The sequence below is a fragment of the Vombatus ursinus genome, unplaced genomic scaffold (genome assembly GCF_900497805.2).
Source record: "Vombatus ursinus unplaced genomic scaffold, bare-nosed wombat genome assembly UNPS02014859.1, whole genome shotgun sequence".
NCBI lineage: Eukaryota > Metazoa > Chordata > Mammalia > Diprotodontia > Vombatidae > Vombatus > Vombatus ursinus.
The window spans coordinates 1,911,802-1,933,550 of record NW_020954637.1 but is presented as its reverse complement, the minus strand read 5'-3'; the positions used below and the strand labels follow the sequence as shown (position 1 = coordinate 1,933,550).

Sequence of the window (21,749 nt, the reverse complement as noted above, 5' to 3'; positions counted from 1 at the left end):
TTGTAGATATTTTGTGTTTAGTGTTTTTTTTGCATGTAAAAAATAAATATCTGTCCCATACCTGATTCGTGTTTTACAGTAACTACCTTTCTACTTCTTCCTCTGGGGAGCCCCTAGATTGCTGAAACCTAAACTTTAAGTAAGTCATCTCAGGCTACAAAGATGGATGGGAGAATGGTTTAACAAGGTGAAGGATGTGAGTAAAAAATAACCTAATCCCTCTCATTAGAGGCCAGGCTCCCCTAGAGGTAGAACGGGTCTGAAACGTATGAATGTGTGCAGAGTGGATGCTCCCTTCTCTTAGTGTGGAAGGGGGCAGGGCAGTACCTACTGAGCCCAGCAGAGGTACCCTTGTGCAGTTGATAGAGTGTTGGCATGGAGTCGGGAAGACCTGAGTTCAAATATGACCTCAGACACTGTGTAACCCTGTGCAAGTCACTTCACCTCTGTTTGCCTCAGTTTCCCCAACTGTAAAAAAAAGAGGGGATAGTAATAGCACCTACCTTGCAGGGTTTTTGTGAGGATCAAAGAGATGATATTTTTAAAAGCAGTTGGTGCTTAATAAATGCTTGTTCCCTTGCCCTTCCACAGATCTTCATGTAGGATCCTGGATGCCCTTCTCTCCAGCTTACCAATATCCTTTTGGTTTTGTTTTTGCTTTTTGGTGAGGCAATCAGGGTTAAGTGACTTGCCCAGGGTCACCCAACATCCTTCTTAAACTGTGGTGCCTAGAACTTAGAAGACTCCAGATGTGCTCTGATGAGGGCAGAGTATTTGATGGGTTTAAGCATCCCTCATCCCCAATATCTTGTCAGTCAATTCTAATTCTAATCAGGCAAATCCTGTCAATTCTGCCTGGGCAACAAATCTCTCCTCCTTCCCCTTCTCTCCTCTCACACAGCCACTACTTTTGAGACATCTCCTCGTCCTCTCTTGCCTACATGAGGCTGTCAAACACCAATAGACAAGGGAACCGCTAAACTGTAATAAGAATCCCATTTTTTTTTATTAATACACTAACATATTAAAATCAGGAGGAAACTCTATTTTAATCTAGTTCTGGCTGGACTCAGGAGCCTTCTGGGCCATGTATGGCTCCCCATGTGGCCTCCCATGTTGGGCTGTGTCTCAGACTATCTCAAGGGTCTTCTAATTGATCCCCACAATTCCCATCTTTCTGTCTTCCAGTCTTTCACATAACTGCAAAAATAACATTCCCAAAGCACCTACCATCACCAGCTCAAAAAACTTTCATGGTTCCCTCTGCCCGGATGCTAAAAATAAAAAGTCCATGCCCTGGCATTTAAAGCCCTCTGCCATCTGGCTGCAACTTCCAGACTCGGTGCGATCTGCCCTCCTTTTTCTGTTTAACACCGTGACCCCGACCCTCTCCTGCTTCCTGGCTTGGGAGCGATTTCTGAGCCTGTCATCTTTGGCCGAAGGTCAGGAGAAATGGAAGGAGGGCATAGAAGAGGGAAGGAATAAGCCACAAAGAAAGATGACTGGGGAGGGGAAGAGAGGCTTTCGGAGAAGAGAAAAGGGCACGGAGACCACCACTGGGAAAAACACACAATCTGAGGTCTCAAGTCTTACAGCCAGACCCGTGAAAGCCTTTCTCATGGACAAGGAGTTCACGCTTGCCAAGATTAAAAGGATAACCATGAAAAAAATACAGCAAGAGAACAGTTCTGATACAAAGGTCTTCAGTGGGGACGCTGTCTGATGGTGGACAGCTTAACCATCTAATCTAGGGGAGCCCTCGTAGCCGTAACAGGCCAAAGGCTCCTGTCTCTCAATGTGGACCAACTGAGAGGCAGAAGGCTGAGCGAAACGACCTCACCCAAACCCTATCCTTCTGTAGTTCCCAGCAACCTAGTGGCTCAAGGGGCCCAGAAAGTCATTGATGGGGGGCAGGGAGGGGACAAGGAGGGAGACAGGGGCTCACCTTATCTTCCTCCTCCTCCTCACTCTCAGATCCAGGGTCCACGGAAACCCCCCAGGGATAGTCTAAGTGGAATGGAAGGATGAGGGTCCCAGCCTGGGCCTGTTCCAGCTGCCGCCAGGACAGAGGAGAGAGAGGTGGGGAGTCAGAGACAGAGCCAGCAAGGGTCCTAGACCACCTGAACCCAGTTCTGGCCTCTCAAAGCCCTCGCTCACCAGGTCCTCACACTCCTTGTGTCTGTTCTTCCGGGCCACTTCTAAGGCAGTATCACCGGCATCATTCACTGTGGGGAGGTCACAGGTCACTCTACTACCACCAACAATAATGCAGGTTTGGATAATGGTATTTGAAGGTTTAAAACAACAACCTCGCCATTTACTTGGAACCTGTAATTGTCTCAAGGTACCAAAGGCAAGAGTTGATCAGTTTTTCCCAACTCCAAGATCAGGTTTTTATGTATTATACCAGGATGCCTCTTTTTACAGATGAGGAAACAGAGGCTCACAAAGGTAAGTGACTTGCTCAACATCACACAGCTAGTAAGTGTCAAAGTTGGGACTTAAACCCCGAATCTTTAATGACAAGCGTTTCTACAACATGCTCTCTCCCCACCCTGGGAGGTCGATAGCTGGCACCATGGAAGAGTCCTCTACCTCTCTCCCAAAGGATGAGAAGGGCTTCTACTCCATACCTGGAGGCCCAAGCCTCACCTGTGCCCACGGTGGCTCTCCCTTTGAGCAGCAGCTTGAGGCAGTCCAGCTGGTTGTGCAGGGCCCCGAGGTGCAGAGCCGTGTTCCCGTCCGGGGCCTTGGCATCCACGTGGCCTCTGTGGGGGGGAGAGGGAGAGGGTCCGAGTGAGAGAGGGGAAGGTGCCACAGAGAAGGGGGAGGGGAAGAAGGGAAGCTACTGAGGAGAGGAGGGAGGGAGGATCAAAAATGGGAAGAGGACTGAGGAGGAGGGGAGAGATCACTTCTCACCCATTCTGGATGATGAAATCCACCAGGGGCAGGGAGGTCTGGTTGGCAAGGCGAATGGCCAAGTGCAGGGGCAGTTCTCCTGAAGTCTAAAGACACCATTCGAACCTGTAAGTTCTCTTCCCTCAGCTTCCCCCACCCCAACCCACTGTTGGGAAATGCTGACCTGGGGAGCCCAAGTCATAAAAGTCAGGCCGAAGCCTGTGCTGGGGAGGGGACAGGGCTGTCACTGGGACTGAGGGAGAGGCTCCTGTCGGGAGCTCGTGGGGAAGTTAGAAAGCAGACTCAGTTCTTCTACCCCTCTAAATTTGGAGTTCTAACATTCTGTGTCCTAAAGTCCCTTGTAGCATTAATATTCTGTTTAAGATCTCTTCCAGCTCTAGCTGTCTATGATCTAAGGGTTCTCTCAACTCTGGCATGCTATGTTCTAAGCTTCTTCCTAGCTCTCAGCTCTGACATTCTGTGTTCTAAGGCCCTCCCAGCTCTGACATCCTGTATTCTAAGGGCCCTCCCAGCTCTGACATTCTGTGTTCTCAGGGCCCTCCAAGCTCTGACATCCTGTGTTCTAAAAGTCCTCCTTAGTTCCCAGTATTCTATGTTCTAACTTCTCCTCCTGCCTCCTTAATCAGTATTCCCTCATGCTCACTTCTCAGCCCTCTTCTCTACTCCCCTTCTCCTTCCCCCAGAAGATCTCCAATCTCAGGCTTCAGTTATAATTCCTATGTGGAAGAAACTCAAATCTACATTTCCAGCCCTGACCTCTTCCCAGACATCAGGCCTGAAATTCCACCTCCTCACCAGAGGTCTCCACCTGAAGCTCCCGCTTACATCTCAAACTCAGCCTGTCCTCATCAGAGAGCCCTCATCAAGGATGCTCAGAACCCCTCTCCCTAATCTGGACTTCCCCATTTCAGTGAAGGGCAGCCCCGTGGTCCCAGAGCCCCAAGCTGCGTGAGCTGTTTCTTTTCCCTACGCCCAAACAGACTGCTATGATCTCTGCCACAAACTCTCCACTCAGATTAAGCCTGTCTTCTCATTATCCCAAGAATCCATCCCACTTCTTCTGACCTCCATACACTTTGTTCCTGCCTCCATCCTCCAAGGTCCAGCCCAAGTCCTGTTTCCTCCAAGAAACCCTCTGTGACTATCCCTGCCCTTTCTGATTTCTCCGTCCTATGTGCTAGGCACAGAGTAGGTGCTTAATAACAATGTCTTAGGTCACTTGGCTGTTCATAGGTTTTACCAGGCATGATGGAATGGGGTCATATCTCGGGGTGAGGGAGAACTAGTGATGGTCATTGAAGGATCCCTGGACCAAGGTGGAAGGCGAGAAGTGGGGAGGAAGGTCCTACCTGCCCATCTGGCCGAGGTAGTGGCTGCCCAAAGTCCAGGCCATTGGCAAATGCTTCTAGTACAGCTGGGAGGTCCTGGTTGCAGATTGCTGTCCAAAGTCTGTGGGGCTCACACCCGCCTCGGCGAGCAAACCTGTGTTCCACGTACTTGGCAACAATGTAGTTTCTTCGGGTGCTCCTGAAAGAGACAATCCCCCACCCCAGGACCTTTAGACCTGGGCCATCTACCCTCCCCTAAATCCTTTGATCAGAGGAACCCCATATACCCCCATTGTCTTCAGACCTCTCCTGGGGACCCATGGACCTGGGACTGCAACAAGTCCTGCTTTGAAGACCCTCAGACCTGGGATCTCCCTCCTCAAAGAGATGCCCCTCAAGAATGGATCCCCTTCCCCCGTGTGCATAATAGGACTACTCACATATCACTCTCACTGGATGGTTTGGTGGCACCATTCAAAGTGAGCTGGGCTTCCATAATATCATTGAACTGCATATTTCCAATGCCAACAGCCAGCTGCATGTGAGGAGGGGGTGCGCTTTGTCAGGCCAGGGAAGGGACCAATGCCAGGGTCTGTGGGTGGGGCCTCTTCCCCACCCACTAGGTTTCCCCCATCTTACCCAGGTTCCCCCACCCTGCTACTACTGCTCACCAACAACTCTGGGGGGCCCAACACATCCAGCGTGAGTGACTGGATGCGGGAAAAGCGCACGCCCAGCTCCCGGTGGACTCCTGAGCACTGGATGCAGGTCAGGACGCCCAGGTTGGTACTAAGCCATGTGGGGTCTGGAAGGAAGAGAGGCATCTGCTGAGGGGTGGAAATGGCTCCCTAAACACACCCTTTGTCTGGGGCTTCCCTGGTCCCTCTCTGGAAAGGATGACCCTTCTGGAGTTACCCTCTGTTTCTAAGCTTACTTTATATACTCCCCTTTACATATGCCATATTCCAGTCAACCTGGCCTTCTTTTTGCCCTCTGATACGCCCCTGGCTATCAGAACTCTACGTCTTTTCTCTCCCTGTTTCCTACCCTGAGACTACCTTCAATCAACCCATCAGTGGTCCAACACAAATATATTAAATGTCTACTATGTGCCAGGTACTATGCAAAGTGGTGGAGACACAAATACAAAAATGAAGCCATCCCTGTCCTCAAGAAGTTTACATTCTACTGGGGAGACATCACGTACACAGATGCAAAATAGAGACAAAACAAATCAGAGTAATGTGGGTGGGAGGTACCAGCAGCTGAGGGGATCAGGAAAGGCCTCATGGGGAAGCTGGAGCCTGAGCTAACTCTGAAGGAATCTAAGGATTTTAACAGGCACATGTGAGACGGGAGTTTGTTATAGGAATGGAGTACTGAGAAAGCTAGTTTGGCTGGACTTTAGGGTTTTCTTGGCAAAGATACTGGAATGGTTTGCCATTTCCTTCTCTAACTCATTTGACAGATGGAGAAACTGAGGCAAACAAGGTTAAGTGACTTGCCCAGGGTCAGACACAGCTAGCAAAGGTCTGAGGCCAGATTTGAACTCGTGAAGATGAGTCTTCCCAGTTCCGAGCCCATTACTCTATGCACTATGGTGTCACCTAGCTGCCCAGCGTGAAGGAGAGTAAAGTGTAAGAAACCCAAAGTCATCCTTTCTGTCTTGACCTATTAAACTCTTCCTCCTCCTTTAAAGCCCCACTCAAATGTGCTTTCCTCCAGAAAGTCCCCCAGGAAGTGATCCCTTATGTTAGCAATGTCCCTCCTGCAGCATGGCTGGCCTCTCTCCAGCAGACCAGACGTCTCCATTAGAGTTAGCTGGGTCTTTTTTCTTATAGCACTACTGGACTCTAAGCTCTGTGAGGGCAGAGACTACATCCCGCGGTGTCTCCCCCAGCACCTAAGCAGAATCTGTGCTTAATTAAATCAATTACATTGAATTGGTTCCCCTTTACTACACATACATCCCCAGCCCCCTGCCCGCCTACCTGCTGCTCCACAGTCACAGCACTGACCATTTCCAGGCCTGCTTTTGATCTCAGCAATGACCAGCCTGGTGAGGTCCCGAAGGTCCCCATCCAGCCCGGCCCCCACGGGGCTCCCTTGAAGTCCACCTCCTGACTCCCCATGGAAGGCACTGCTCAGGGCCTCATCTTTGCTGTTCTGTAACACGGACACCCACCTGCAGGGGGAAACCGAGGCAGTGGCTACACCTGAGGGCAGGGGAATCCATTCCAAGGTGGTGATGCACCTGGGAAGGATGACTGTGTTGCCCAAGTGGGCTGAGCTTCTCCTTAGGGATGAAAAGCCAACAGCCCCCTTCCCTGGATACAGTGGCATACTCAGCCCTCTCAAAGCCCCCAGGAGAACCCCACGGGATCCCAGGACCTGCCCTGAGATAAAGGGGATGGAAAGGGGGGAGAAAGCAAGAGGTCAGAGGAGGGACCAGGAACACTTACGCCTCACATTCATGCTCATCCTCAGCCTGAAAGTGGTACGTCCGGTTATCTACAGGGAGATAAGGGAAGGGGGCCGCCTGGAGCACCAGGGAAAACCCCCAAGCCCCCCAGTCAGGGCCAGGGACTCCCGGCTCAGGAGCAGGACAGCAGTATCTTCTCCTGTCCTGCAAGATCCCTGTATTGGGGGTCCTAGCACTGTCACTGACAAGTCAGTAACTTTGTAAAAGTCCCTTCCGTTTTATAGGCCTCAATTCCCTTCCCAGGAAAAAGAAGTTCTTAGATTAGATCATCTCTAAGGCCCCCTCCCAGCTCTGACATCCTGTGTTCTAAGGGCCCTCCCAGCTCTGACATTCTGTGTTCTCAGGGCTCTTCTAATCTTAACATTATACTGTATCAGCCTCCATCAATTCCCCTGGGCATAAGTGGCCTCCCGCTCTCCTGGCCTTTTCTAACAGTTTATACTCCTCTTTGCCTTATTATAGTCACCCACTATTTTTTGAAATTCACCTCCAATTACACTAATGTGTTCCACTGTCTATTAGATGCTCTACTGGACAAGAAGCTCCCAGCAAGCAGGGACGGTGACTTTTTTATTCCTGAACCCCCTCACAGGCCCCGGGCAGAAAGCCCTTGCACATGGCAGCAGTTCCCTAAATACTGGATGAGTGAAGCTGGAACCTCCAGGAGCTGCTCTGGGCCCCTGTCCACACTTGCCTGAGCTCACTTGAGAAGGAGGCTTGGAGGCCAGGGCAAGATCCTTCTTTCCCGGATTTGGGGAGTTAGGGAGGAAGAGGAAGGCAGCCACTACTCACGGGTCACTAGGTCAAAACACTTCTTCTCCTCCATGCTTGGCCTCACTTGGCAGGTCAGCAAGGTCAGCTTCACCGGTGGCCGATTTATCTGTAAGAATGGGCAGAAGGGAGGGAAGAGAAATAAATGAGAAGGGTAGAATTCCTTGGCGTGAATATGCTTGGCTTCTCGGGGGCAGACACATCTTTCTCAGGACTCAGTTTCATAGGATCTCTTGGGTCCTCTATTTCCCCATCTATAAAATGGGAGATTATCTTCATCACCTCCCACCCCTCCCTGGCCTGGACAGTGAGCCTCCAACCTCTGGGCCCCAGCTAGACATCACCTGGGAGATGAGGGCTTGCAGCTTGGTCCATCTTGCCAGCTCAGGCCCACCCTCCCCTCTTGCTAACTGGTCATTCGCTTTCCCCAGGAAAGCCCCAACCCCCTTGGCCTCTCACCATGCTGTGAGAGATGGTCAGGCAACCGTACTTGACTCCGCACTTCCTCTTCTGCCAAACTCTCCGAATTCTGGGGTCCAAAAAGAGAAAGAGGAAAGCCCAGGATTACAGCTGGACCCACGACTGTCAGGGAAGACGGAGCCCGTGCCAGGCCTACGCCATCCCTGGCGGGCCTCCTTACCTACCTATCCCTCCAGAAGCTCTCATTCTTGGGGGGCAGGCGGGCCCAGTGCAGACACAGTCCTAGGCCTGACAGGACCTCCAGGCTGAAGGAGGAGACACAGTCCCTGTCCTAGGGGAGTCAGAAGTCTGACAGGGAAACTGCTCCTTGAGGGCAGAAATGACCTTTTGCCTTTCTTTGTACCCCTAGGGCTTAGCACAGTGCCTGGCACATAGTGGGCTCTAAATAAATGCCTGTTTCCTTCTTTCCTTAGCATAGTGCCTGGCACATAGTAGGCTCTTAATAAATGCTTGTTTCCTTCCTTCCTTAGCACAGTGCCTGGCACATAGTAGGCTCTTAATAGATACTTATTTCCTTTCTTGGCACAGTGCCCAACACATAGAAGGCACTAAATAAATAATTAGCTGCAACATGGCCAGAGAAGTGACCTCAAAGTCAGAAAGACAAATCCTGCTTCTGTCCCATAATCCCTGAGTAGCCCCAGGCCGGTCACTTCACCTCACGGGGCTCTAGGCAATTCTATGTGCTGCAGAGAACATGCCCACTTGCATTGTTGGAGGGAATTTCCTCACCTGGAAGTTCCCTACCCCAGTGAGAGCCCAGGTCCAGTTCCCGTTCCCAACACAGAGGTTAAAGTTTCACAAAATACTTTGCTCATCACCACCCTATGAGGTCGACTTTACAGAGATCATTCTTTCCATTTTCCAGACGAGGAGACTGAGGTTCAGAGAGGACAAGGGATTCATCACCAGTCACACAACTAGTCAAGATCAGAGGCTGGGTCTGAAGCCTGGTCCTCCTCACTCTACCCACAATGCTGTGCTACCTCCTCTCTGGGCCTGTTTGTCCTCTGAGGTCCCTTCTAACCATCAAATGCATGGCAAGCATTATTATCTCCACGAGACGCAGCATGGCAGAGCCTCCAGGTCTAGCTCAAGCCTGCTCTGCCTTGCACTTGTCCTGAGACCCTGCACCAATCACCCCCTGTTCTGCGTCCAAGCAAACTCCCCAAGACTATGAATTGGGATGAAAGCATTGGGGGGATGCTTCCTACACCTATGACATCACAAATCTGATTTTGTTTTTAAATACTCATCTTACTGACGAGGAGCCCAAGGTGATGAGCCTCCCCTGAGGTCACCGAGTGGCTAAGAGTCAGAGCCAGGATTCCCACCCCAGCAGGCCTACGGATGCCCAGAGCAGTCTTCTCGCCCCAACACTCTGTACCTTGACCATTGGCTTTGGGACAGTCAATGCAAACACACGCAGCACAGCCAGATCCAGAATCCTCCTCCCTCACCCAGACTCACCCATCACTTTTCTTGTACAGAAAGCCCGACTTCTCTGTGCCAAACTGCTTATTCCCTTGGTGCTGGTGAATGCTGTAGCCACTCCCAGAGTTCTTCCGACTTGAGTTTTCCTGCTTTGTCACCCAAAGGCCAAAGGTTAGAGTGCCTGGCTCGGTGGGGGGCCATCCTTGGGGTAGAGGGATGGGGAGTGGGTCCTGCCCTGGGGAAGCCTCCTCGGGGGATGGGGAGGGAGTCTCCCTTATAGCTTGCTATTCACTTGGACAGTGGCTCATTCAGGAGGGCTCTGGCCCTCCTGGGGAGGGGGTGCCTGAGGTGGAGTGGGGGAGGGCTCAAGAGCTCTCAGCTCCGGGCCTGACCTCTCTGCTCTCCAGCTGCAGGGCACCCCGGAGAGAGTCCCGGATCTGTGTGAGCTTCTGAATGTCCTCCTCATGGGCCTGGTGCAGCTGGGGAAGGAAGAAGGCAGATTGCAGCTGCCAGCCCTAGTCCGGCTCCCCCACCCCTGGCAGCTGCTGCTGCCCGGAGCCTGCACAAGGACTGGCCTCACCATGTCTGTGGGCAGGACCTCCCCTGCAGACAAGCACTGCACTGACTATGCTTACAGGGGTATACATAGATGGGCGCAGGAGAGACTTATCATGGGCACACGGGCCAGACTTATCACATCCACTGTGTACTGCGTAGCTTTCCAGGCATAGTAGCCAGATTCATCCATTCCTCCCTCCCTCTATCCTTCCATCCCTCTCTCCCTCCCTCCATCCTTCCAACCATTTCTCCTTTCCTTTCCCTCCCTCCATTCATTCCTCTCTCCATCCTTCTTTTCTTCCATCTATCCTTCCCTCTCTCCCTACATCCCTCCTTCCCTCCTTCCCTCCATCCCTCTCTCCCTCCATCTATCCTTCCCTCCCTCTGTTCCTCCCTCCCTCCACCCATCCATTCATTTTACCACCTTTTTAGAAAGGATCCCAACCATGCTTCACCCCGCTCATGCCCAGACTCTATCTCCATATTCTTCCTCCTCCTTCTTGGCTGCCATTTTGCCATCTTGGAGAACCCTTCACCCTGACATCTTCCTCTTCTGATCGGTAACTCCCAGCCCAGGGCCCCCATTTTAGTAAAGACCACAGTCATGCTTCACCTCCCTCCCTCCAGATTCTCAGTCCAGACTTCCTCTCCTTCTCCTTGCCTACAGCATTGCCCTGATTTGAGAACTCTTCTTCTCCTGCTTTCCACATGGGCAAGGACTGTCTTTTTGTATTTGTATTCTCTGTGCTTAGAACAATGTTTAGCATACAGTAAGCACTAAATAAATGCTTGTTGACTTGCCTTGCCTTCCACCATTAGTGTGTAAGCTTCTTGAGGGCAAGGACTATTGTGTGTACTGTATTTGAATTTCCAAGACTTAGCACAGTGCTTGGCACATAGTAAGTGCTTAATAAATGTTCCATCCACCCATCCATCCACCCACCCATCCATCCATCCATCCATCCATCCATCCACCCATCCATCCACCCACCCATCCATCCATCCACCCATCCATCCACCCACCCATCCACCCACCCATCCGCCCATCCATCCACCCACCCATCCACCCACCCATCCATCCACCCATCCATCCACCCATCCACCCACCCACCCATCCATCCATCCACCCACCCATCCATCCATCCACCCATCCATCCATCCATCCACCCACCCACCCATCCATCCATCCACTCACCCATCCATCCATCCATCTATCTATCCATTCAACAATGGCAGCTGGCCACACCTCCAGAGTTGTAACTTACCGAATGCACTGAGGTTGCCAATTTCTCTATGAAGGGAGACAGGCTTTGAGCTGCCTTCCAGCCATCTTGGAAAAAGCTAAGGGTTTTCAGAGGGCAAAGGAGGGAAGGACAAACAGGTATACAGATGGACGGATGGATGGATGGATGGATGGTTGGACGGTTGGACAGACACAATGAGAGACAGAGATCAGAAGGAGAAAAAGGAAGGTGGCTTAGAGCATCATAGGGTACCTAGGGATATGGGGCCACTTTACCCTGCTCCCCGCCCCCCCAGGTCAGAGAGGGAAGGGAAGAGGCCCAGCTCCCCTTACCTAAAAGGAAAGTTGGGGACTGTCAGAGGACACTCCCTCCCCCAGCATTGGTCCCCACCCCCATCACCAGCCAGAATGATGGCTGACTAAAGATATCCAGAATAGATTTGCTGGGTCATGACCCAACCAAGAGGGACGCAAGATCTCAGGCTCCAATCCTTTACTATGGCCCTGGAGAGGGCCCCAGAGCAAGAGGGCTGGATGGGGAGAGGGGAAAGCGGGGCTTGTTCCAAACACCTACTTGTGCTGGGCGTGGAAGAATTTAATGAGGCTCTGCAGGAAGTCAGGACCTTGTTTCATCTGGCTCTCGCTAGCTTTTAGCAGGTACTAAGGGAGAGGGGGGAGCCAGGGAGACATTAGCCAGAACTCTTTGGTTCCGTCACCTTTGCCCCTTTCCCATTTCTTCCCAGCCTGGGTCCAGGAACTGGCTAGAGGAGTAGGCCTGAGAACTAGGGTCACTGGTGGACAGGAGGGGTGGCAGCTATCTGGAGAGATGGCCGAGTGGAAAGACACTGGGGGTTGAATCTTGGCTAACCCCTCCCCCCTTCCTTTATGAACTTTGGTTTCCTCATTTCTAAAATGAAAATAATAACATTTGCATGACCTACTTTACTGGATTGTTATCATTTTTTCTTTCTTTTTTTTTTAACTACTTTTGCTGGATTGTTATTAGGCAAGCACAGATAACCATGCGTTACCATTATCATTCTTGGGGACAAGAGCCTGCAGATAACCTGTTCTAGCACAAAGGCTGGGACTTTGAGACAACAGGTTCCCTGAGGTCACCTCACTGCTCCTGCCCTGGTCAGCCCCTGTCCTTGCCCTGGTGCCAGGGAGACATCGGCCTTCTCTGGCCCCGTGTCATCTGACACCGAGTCATCCCTACCCGAGGATCTTGGAGCTGAAAGGGGCCCAGAAGAGCTTGGGGCCTGGATCCCAGGCCATTGGCCTCTCGGGCCCATACCGGGATCCCAGATGGGCCCGTTGGTATGCCCAGAGAGCACCCATCAGGCACACGCCATCCCACCTCACACATGTGCAGCTGGAAGACCCGGCGCTCTCTCTGGGTGTCCTGAGTTGCCTCTCCAGGACTCCCTCCAGGCATTTTGGACCTCTCCTTCTCCTTCTCCAGCCTGGCCCTGGAGACCACACAGAGATAAAAGCCTGGAAGAGCCCGTCTACCCTCAGCTCTCATCATCTCTGGGGGGTATCACAGCTTTATTGATGCACTGATCGAGGTCAGCAAAACCATAAAATGTCAGAGCTGGGGGGGGAACCTTAGAACCCAGGATGTCAGAGCCGGGAGGGATCTTAGAACACAGAATGCCAGAGCTGGGAGGGGCCTTAGAACACAGAATGTCAGAGCTGGGAGGGCCCTTAGAACACAGGATGTCAGAGCTGGAAAGGTTCTTAGAACACAGAATGTCAGAGCTGGGAGGGGCCTTAGAACCCAGAATGTCAGAGCTGGAAAGAACTTTAAAACACAGAGTGAGACACTTAAGTTCTAATGCCACCTCTGCCACTTTCTAGCTTAACTGTGTGACCATAGGTAAGTCACTTAACCACTCTGTGCCTCAATCTCTTCACCTGTAGAGAAAGGATAATCTTACCCACAAAAGACTCCCTTAACAGAAACACTGTGAGAATCAAACAATAACTTATATGAAGAACTTTGCAAACCTTAAAGCACCATATAAATGTAATTCCTATTATCATCATCTCCATGTGTTCTTAACCTGGAGTCCAGAAATTTGGTTTGATTTGCTTGTTCTTAATTTTGATCATTATATTTCCACATAATTGGCTTCCTTTGTAATCCTATGTTATTTAATGTAATCCCTATTTTGTTCCATGCATTTAAAAACTGATTCCAAGATGGGGTCCCTGGGCTGTCCCACACTGTCCAAGGATGGGTTCTGGACACACAGAACAGGTTAAGAAACCCTGGTCAAATCACAGGATCTGATTCACACACTCATTCAACAAATGAGAAAAAACCGGGTCCCCAGAGTGGCCTGTCCAAGATAATAACTGGCATTCATATAGGTCTTATCATACATTATCATATTTAAACCTTATAATAATCCCATGATTAAGTTCTTGTTCAGTTATTTCAGTCCTTTTTGACTCTTCGTGACCCATTTGGGGTTTTCTTGGCAAAAATACTGGACAGGTTTACCATTTCCTTCTCCAGCTCATTTTACAGATGAGGAAACTGAGGCAAACAGGTTAAGTGACTTGTGCAGGGTCACACAGCTAGTAAGTGTCTGAGGTGGGACTTAAATTCAGGTCTTCCTGACTCCAGGCCTGGCGCTCTATCCATTGTACTGCCTAGATGCTCCATGATTAAATTTTACAGGTATTATTATCTCCATTTTACAGACCTGAGGCTAACAGAGAGCTAGAGACTTGGCCAGGGTCCCCAGAGGCATGACTTGAGCCCAGGTCTTCCTAATTCTAAGGACATCGCTCTATCCCTGGTGACCTGGCCCTTGCTAAGGCCATATGGCAAGGCCTGAGGCTCCAGTGCCTGAACACAGCTGACTTTATTCCCCCCTCCAGAGGATCCCAAGCTGAGCAACAAGGACAGTCCTCTCACTGCAGACAGAATGGGGACCCTGGAGGGACAGGAACCATACTTCTCACACTTCTCACTCTAGACTCCAACACTTACCGTGAAATTCAGAGACCCCGTGGTCACCCTGGCCTTGGAGAGGTCCCCACCCAATAGGAGCCATTTTGTTACTGCCTTGTTAAACTTGACATAGAGGGATAGGGATTGGCCCTGGGTGGTCACTGGTATAAGAACTCACAGATGAGGACAATCCCTTCTGACAGTGCAGGTTGCCACCCTCTTGGTAACCTACAGGTTTAGAGTTTTCCTGAAAGACTGAGAGGTTTGCCCAAGGTCAGAAGCAGAACTTTAACCCAGTTCTTTATGGTTTGTTTCTTTTTTTTCCAAAACAACAACAACATAACCACTGTACATGTCAGACATTCAGAGTCTCTTATACAATCCTCTTCCTCATTCTTTTTGCATCTTTTCCCTCCTGGCCCTGATCCTGGCTTCTTGGACTTCAAAACCATGTTCCCTCCATTTCTTCTTGTCCTTTCAATCCCCACTCTCCACCCCCTTTATCACTTCCTTTGATGTATTGTGTTCCCCCATTAGAATTAAGCTCCTTGAGGCCAGGGACTGTCTTTTGCTTGTATTTGTATCCTTAGTGCTTAGCATGGTGCCTAACTCGTAACTTAATCTTCCTTCCTTCTTCTTTCCCTCCCTCCTTCCCTTCCTTCCTTCTCTCCTCCCCCTCTCTTCCCTTCCCTTTCTCTTTCTCCCTCTCTCCCTTCTCCTCTTCTTTCCTCCCTCCCTCCTTTCCTTCCTTTCATTTCTCCCTTCTTTCCTTCCTTCCCAAACAACCATGTATTTAACTGCTCGGCCTATATTTGTATTTATTCTCTTTATATTTATTCTATACATATTATTTTGTGCACGAGTCTCCCCCATTGAAAAACCTAAGCTCCTGTAACATTGGGAATGTCTCATTCATTGTTTCTGTACCCCTGGTCCCTAGCACAGGCCCTGGCACATAGCAGACACTTAAGAAAGCCTTGCTGATTGACTTATTTGTGGACGGCTGCTAAATTCATGATAGCAAAGAAGCTTTTTTTTTTACAAAAAGAACCCCACCCAGGCAGCCAGGCTCTGAGGAACATTTCCCCAGCTCTGCTCCGGCTATCTGGGGCCCAGGATCCAGCCCCACCCTTCTGCTAGTCCTTAGAGCCTGCTACCCCCACCCCCAGCCACCTGTTGCAATCAGTCTCCTTCTTGGAGGCCCAGCACAGTCCCCAAGAGCTCCAGAAACCCTTCCCCCAAGTGGAAATGCTCTCTCTCCACTCTCTTTGGACTATTTTAAAAATCTATTTCAATTTGCATTATAATTAAAGCATAATTTAAAAACATGAGGCTGCTGGGGTGTGGTAGATGGAGAGCTCATCTCTGAGTCAGGAAGACCTGAGGTCATATCCCATTTCTCTCTGTGTGTCCCACACAAGTCTCTAAGGCACGTCTCTGATGTCACAGAGGAGGTGCTGACCTGCATTGTAGAGGGATTTTCCTCACTTGGGAGTTCCCTATATCATTGAAGTCCCAGATCCTGCCCCTATTCCTCCCCCTGTGATTAAAGTGGAAAGGACACCAGATTTGGAGCCACAGGACCTGATGCTGCTACTAAATTAACTGTATGCCCCCTCTGAGCCTCAGTTTCCTCATCTGTAAAATGAAGGCATTAGACTGCATGATCTCTCAGACCTCTTCCAGCTCTAACTCCTATAGACGATGTATCCATGTCTTCTCTTCCTTACTGGATTGCTATAATCCTTGAAGGTTAGGCCAGAGTCTCATTTATTTTTGTCTCCCCCAAGTGCCCATCATAGGGCTTTACACAGATGTACTTAATAAATGTGCCTGTTAAATTTGACTCTATGTGGTTCCCTCCCCTACGCCCCCAGCTGGCGGCTTCCTTCTGAGACCCTAAGGCCCAGAGGGGTGGAGGCCAGGCCTGGAATGGCCAGAGCAAATTCACTCCAGAACTGCTCAGGGGATGCCTGCTGAGGCCAGAGACACGACCAGCCCCTAAGGTCGTTATCCCCTTCACAAAGGATGTCGAGAGGATGGGGAAATGCCAGGCCCTGGGCCCCACACCAGGAAGGCCTGCCAGCAACATGTATTAATAATCCACTACTATCTTTCCATGGGCTTCAGGATCCTGAAAGCTAAAATCAGGGGGTTGGACTTTGATCTCTGAGGGTCCTCCCAGCTTGGACGTCCTATAGTCTAAAAATGTGGTCTGATATTCTGTGTTCCAAGGGCCCTTCCAGCCCTGACCTTCAGTGCTTGGAGAGCTGTCCCAGCTCTAATAGTCTCTGTTTTATGTATGGTCCCTCCCAATTCTGACATTCTGTGTTCTAAGGGCCCTCTCAGCTCTGACATTCTCTGTTCTAAGGCCCTCCCAGCTCTGACCTTCTGTGTTCTAAGGTCCTCCCTGCTCTGACATCCTGTGTTCTAAGGGCCCTCCCAGCTCTGACACTCGCTGTTCTAAGGGTCCTCCCAGCTCTGACATCGTTGTCGTCATCGTTGTCATCATCATCTCACCACCATTTATAAAGCACCTACTATGTGCCAGGCACTGTGCTAAGCAAATATTATCTCATTTGATCATAGGATCATATATGTTGAGTCAGAAGGGACCTTAGAGGTCATCCTGTCCAACCCCCTCATTTTACAAATGAGGAAACTGAGACCCAGAGAAGGTGTCCTGTCTAAAATCACACAGGCAGAAGTGACAAAACGAGGATTTGAACCCAGGTCCTCTGACCTTAAAGCCTGTGCTCTCACCACTGTATACACTACCAATAGGCCCTAAGTTTCCTCCTCTATAAAATAAGAGGGCTGGAATACCGGCCTCTGGATGGCTTCTACCTCTAAATATTTGCTCTTGTGATCTCCATGAGCCCAGGACTTATCATGGACCCCACTGTCTTGGCTGCAGAACAACCCTGGGACATGCACACTGGGGCAGTCCCCCAGGATGGTCTAGGGACTATGACCCAGGTTCTGAACCAAATACAGGGAAGACGCCAGCAGCCACCCCAGGCTTTATTTGCTGAGCCCAGATTCGGCATTCGATGCCCCTGCTGGGCTGAGCACTGTGGCAGACACCCTCCACAGAGGAGGCCTTGCCCTGCTTTTCTTCCTCGAGAAGAAAAGGATGTGTGGCCTTGCCAGCTGACTCAGCTCTTACAATCAGGAAGTTCGTTTTTTGTTTTTTTGTTTTTTTATTTTTTAAAGTCTTTCACCTAAGTCCCTCCTGCTACAATAGGAGTCCTCTCTGCCTCCAGAAACCCCATCAGAGAGTAGTGAGGGAGAAAGAGAGGCCGTGTTACTCGTAGAAGAGTCCTGGTCTCATGGCCTGCCAAACTCTCTGAGCCTCAGTCTCCCCATCTGTAAGACAGCAATAACTAATGCCCCAGTGGCGGTGTGAGAGATGGATGTGTAAACCTTAAAAGAAGGTTACCCTTGTGATTATTATTGCTCTGCTGAAGAAGGCGGCAGATTCTTGGGGCAGCCCATCTCCCCGAGAACACTTACATTTTGGCTTCGTAGTCTTTCCACGCCTTCTCCACCTGCTTCCTGGAATCCTGTGGTTCAAGAAAAAGAGGATCAGAAAGAGGCTTGGTCAAGGACCCCAGAACAACTCAAGCCTCTCTGTGGCTTTGGGGGATCGTCCCCACGCCATGCTCCCTGGGGTCTGACTGTGAAAACCGCCCCTCCCCATATTCCTGGAGACTGACTTCATCCCTCCACCCCGACCAAGGTCCCTTCCCCAAGTCCTAAGTCCTTCCCCCAAACAAACCCCATCCCTCCACCTACCCACTGGCTGCTCACCATGCCTGGAATGCTTTCTCTCCTCATCTCCCCCTCTCTTGGCTTCCCTCAAGTCCGAGCTAAAATCCAACCTTCCACAGGAAGCCTTAATGTTACTGCCTTGGCTTTGTTGACTGATTATCTCCAATTTATCCTGTATATAGCTTGTTTGTATGTAGCTGCTTGCACGCTGCCTCCTCCATTCGACTGTGAGCTCCTCAAGGGCAGGACTGTCTTTTGTCTTTCTTTACATCCCATGTGCTTAGCACAGTGCCTGGCACACAGCAGGTGCTTAATAAATGTTTAGTGACTGACTGATCATGCTACCCTCCCCAGTCTTGACCCTGTGGCCCCTCAAATCTGCTCTTTCCCTCCACCCAGATCTCTGCACTCATTCTCCTAGTCCTGACAGTGATGCTCATAAAACCCATCCCTCCAATTGACTCCATTCTGAACTCATCCTCGTCATCCTCCTGCCCTTACTTTTCATAGACCCAGATCTCTGCAACCCTTCCACATCTTGCCTATTACAGTCTAAACTTTGCCATCTTCCTATTTAAGAAAACAGAATCATTGGGTATAAGAGCTAGAAGGAACCTTAGAACACACAATGTCAGAGCTGGGCAAGACCTACAGTAGAGAATATCAGAGGAGCTGGAAGGGGCCTCAGAACAGAGAATGTCAGAGCTTCGAGGGGCTTAGAACACAGAATGTCAGAAAGCTGCAAGGGGCCTTAGAACCCAAACCGTTAGGGCAGGGGGAGAAAAGAGGGATTTTTAAGGAAAAAATGTCAGAGCTGAGAGGATCCTTAGAATACAGAATATCAGAGCTGGGAAGGCCCTCAGAACAGAGAATGTCATAGCTGAGAGGACCCTTAAAACAGAGAATGTCAGAGTTGGGAGGACCCTTAGAATGCAGAATGTCAGAGCTGAGAGAGCCCTTAGAACTCACAATGTCAGAGCTGTGAGGGCCCTTAGAACACAGAATGTCAGAGCTGGGAGGTGCCTTTAAACAGAGAATGTCATAGCTAAGAGGGTCCTTAGAACATAAAATGTCAAGAGCTTCGAATGACCTTCCCACACAGAATGTCAGAGCTGGAAGAGATATTAGGAGAATGGTTCTTGATCGGGGGCTGTAAACTTTTCAAAAAAATGTTCATAGCTGTATTCCAATATAACCAATTTCCTTTGCAATGCTATGTATTTTGTTTTACACATTTAAAAACATTCATCTGAGAAGGGTCTACAGTCTTTACCAGACTGCTGGCAAGGGTGGGAGCGAATGTGCCCACGACCAGCAGTATAGTAGAACCAGCTCAGACCAGCTTACAAGAGCAGAGTGTTAAATTTCAGTGTGAGCATTTAAACTTTGGAAATGGGCAGAACTAGATGAAAGAAGGTTGACAGAGCCTGGGAGCTGCACCAACCACCCCACCCCTCCATATACAGACACAATGGGTGCCTGATTACTGAGCTAGGCGAGGTCCTCATCCCTGTGGATACCCTGGCCCTCAGGCAGCAGCCCCACTTGGACCCTGAAGTGGGGAGGATGGAGTGAGAAGCTGCCAGGGCCAGGCAAACAGCAGAGGCTTGAGATTCAGGAGATAGACTCACTAGGCCCTGTGACCTGGAATGAGTTGCTTTCCTTCCCTGGGCCTCAGTTTCCTCCTCTGTACAAGGAGAATAATCATCATAGAATCATAGGTTTTAGGACTAGAAATGGACTGAGATATTGACTAATCCAAACTCCTCCTTTTACAGATGAGGAAACCGAGACCCAGAAAGGTCAAATGTTTTGACCTCACCTGGGACTAGAGTCCTTGCCCTGCTTGACCTCATGGGCCAATGGAAGGGGAAAGTACCACTGCACTGTCAGCTCCTCCCCAAGGGGTGAAAAGGGACTTGTTTTTAGAGCCTGACACAGTAGTACCTCCTGCAATGGGCTAGTGCCCGGGTAAGCAGCAATACACCTGGATTTGGGCTGAGGGTGGATGGGGATGGGGAGAGGACACATGCATGCGTACTGCTGGAGAGAGAAGGGACGTTGGAGATTACCTAAATATAACCTCATCATTTTACGAAGTGAGGAAACTGACCCTCAGAGAGGTTAAGTGCCTTGCTCAAACACATCCAGCCTTACCAGAACCTGAGCCTGAGGTTTTCTGATTCCAAACCAGCTGGGTCATTTTTCATGATTCCACCCCTTTGAAAAGCCCAGGCCTTTTCATCTAGGTTTGATCCAAAGGGCTTAACGGGTACCTCAGCGTTGTACCAAACTACTTGACTTACGGATGGAGAAACTGAGATATGAAGTGCCCTAGTTGGGGGGTGGGGAGGACCACGAGGGCTCTCAAGCGGCCTGGGGTCTCTACCCTGCCCTAAGAACCTGGGTGTGAATGCCAAGTCACTTAACCTCTCAAAGACTCGATTTCCTCCTCTGTAAAATGAGTCTGTCGAATCACCATGAGGTCACAGATTTCAAAATGGAAGGGAACACACAGGGTTATCTAGTCCAGCTCTCTCAAAGCAAAGCAAAGGATAAATAATAAAGGGAGGGGCAGCTAGGTAGCACAGTGAATAGATCACCGGCCCTGGAGTCAGGAGGATCTGAGTTCAAATCCTGCTTGGACACATGACACTCACTAGTTGTGGGACCCTGGGCAAGTCACTTAACCCCACTGCCTAGCAAAAAACAACAACAATAACAACAACAAAATAATAATAAAGGAAAGATTTGAGCCTAGAGCATCTAACTTTAAAGCCTGACATCCTCCCACTGTCTCACAATTCTCTTACCACATGATCAGAAAGGCCTTGGACTCTAATAGGCTCTCAATGACTCCCAGGCCTAAATTCACCGGGGCTACTTCAGCCTCTGATGAGGGTGTGAGACCCTTCCCAGGACCTCCAGTCCAGTCGCCTCCACTCTTTGCACTGTGGAGGTAGGGCCAAGCCCAGGAGCCCAAAGGTGAGGCACTCCCCACCCCCAACTCTCCCTCATCCCCAACCCCACCCACTTCAAAGAAAGCTGCCTGTCTGGTTTGGGCTGTTCCCAGGGACTGAGAGAAGACGGCCCCAGAGCTGGGAGTGAGCCCCTGGGGAGGCAAACACAGCACATCTCGAGGGCTGTCCAGAGAATCCTTTGCCAGGCAGCTTTCTCCCCGGGGAGTCCTCCGAGCACCATTCAGCCTCCACCCTCTAAGTCCGCCCTCCCCCTTTAGCCTCGTCATGTTGGGGTGACATCAGCGGACACCTGGCTGATGGGGATGGTGGGGAAGCTCTTCCCACAGTGTCCAGGCCCCACTGTCGCCTCCAAGTTCCTCCCTCTTCCCCTCACTGACACTGGAGTCCGTGTTTCATGAAATCATGGAATACGCAGGAAGACCTTAGAACACAGAACTTCAGTTTAGCTGTTCTCAGCAATACAATGATCTGAGACAATTCTGTAGGACTCATGATGAAAGGTGGTGTCCATCTCCAGAGACAGAACTGGTAGAGCCTGAATGCAGATCAAAGATAGTTTTTCTTTCCTTTCTTTATTTTTCTTGCTTTTTTTTCCCTGTGTTTTCTTTCACAGCATGACTTACATGGAAATGTGCTTTGCATGACCACACATGTATAACCTATGTCAAATTGCTTGCCTTCTCAAGGTGGGAGAGAGGAGGGAGAGAGAATTTGGAACTCAAAATTTGAAAAAAAAAAAGAATGTTAAAATTGTTTTTACATGTAATTTGGAAAAAATATTAAATAATAAAAAAAGAAAAGAAAAATAGAC

At 50.1% G+C, this 21,749-nt stretch overlaps 1 protein-coding gene across 4 annotated transcripts in view; it reads right to left on the bottom strand.

Moving 5' to 3' along the window:
• The window catches only part of ASAP3 (ArfGAP with SH3 domain, ankyrin repeat and PH domain 3), a 69,732-nt gene that overhangs the window by 9,895 nt on the left and 38,088 nt on the right, over positions 1-21,749 (bottom strand). For 3 of the 4 annotated variants that reach the window (XM_027841384.1, XM_027841386.1, XM_027841387.1), the window contains exons 5-21: positions 17,700-17,749; positions 12,576-12,687; positions 11,790-11,875; positions 11,238-11,313; positions 9,807-9,893; positions 9,451-9,563; positions 7,960-8,029; positions 7,522-7,609; positions 6,710-6,758; positions 6,239-6,432; positions 4,919-5,052; positions 4,688-4,782; positions 4,269-4,446; positions 2,920-3,005; positions 2,653-2,768; positions 2,158-2,225; positions 1,946-2,053 (exon numbers count right to left, since the gene is read on the bottom strand). In XM_027841384.1, coding sequence (XP_027697185.1) covers positions 1,946-2,053; positions 2,158-2,225; positions 2,653-2,768; positions 2,920-3,005; positions 4,269-4,446; positions 4,688-4,782; positions 4,919-5,052; positions 6,239-6,432; positions 6,710-6,758; positions 7,522-7,609; positions 7,960-8,029; positions 9,451-9,563; positions 9,807-9,893; positions 11,238-11,313; positions 11,790-11,875; positions 12,576-12,687; positions 17,700-17,749 — 1,710 coding nt within the window. The remainder of the gene's footprint in view (positions 1-1,945; positions 2,054-2,157; positions 2,226-2,652; positions 2,769-2,919; positions 3,006-4,268; positions 4,447-4,687; positions 4,783-4,918; positions 5,053-6,238; positions 6,433-6,709; positions 6,759-7,521; positions 7,610-7,959; positions 8,030-9,450; positions 9,564-9,806; positions 9,894-11,237; positions 11,314-11,789; positions 11,876-12,575; positions 12,688-17,699; positions 17,750-21,749) is intronic. The other variant, XM_027841385.1, reaches the window with a different exon arrangement.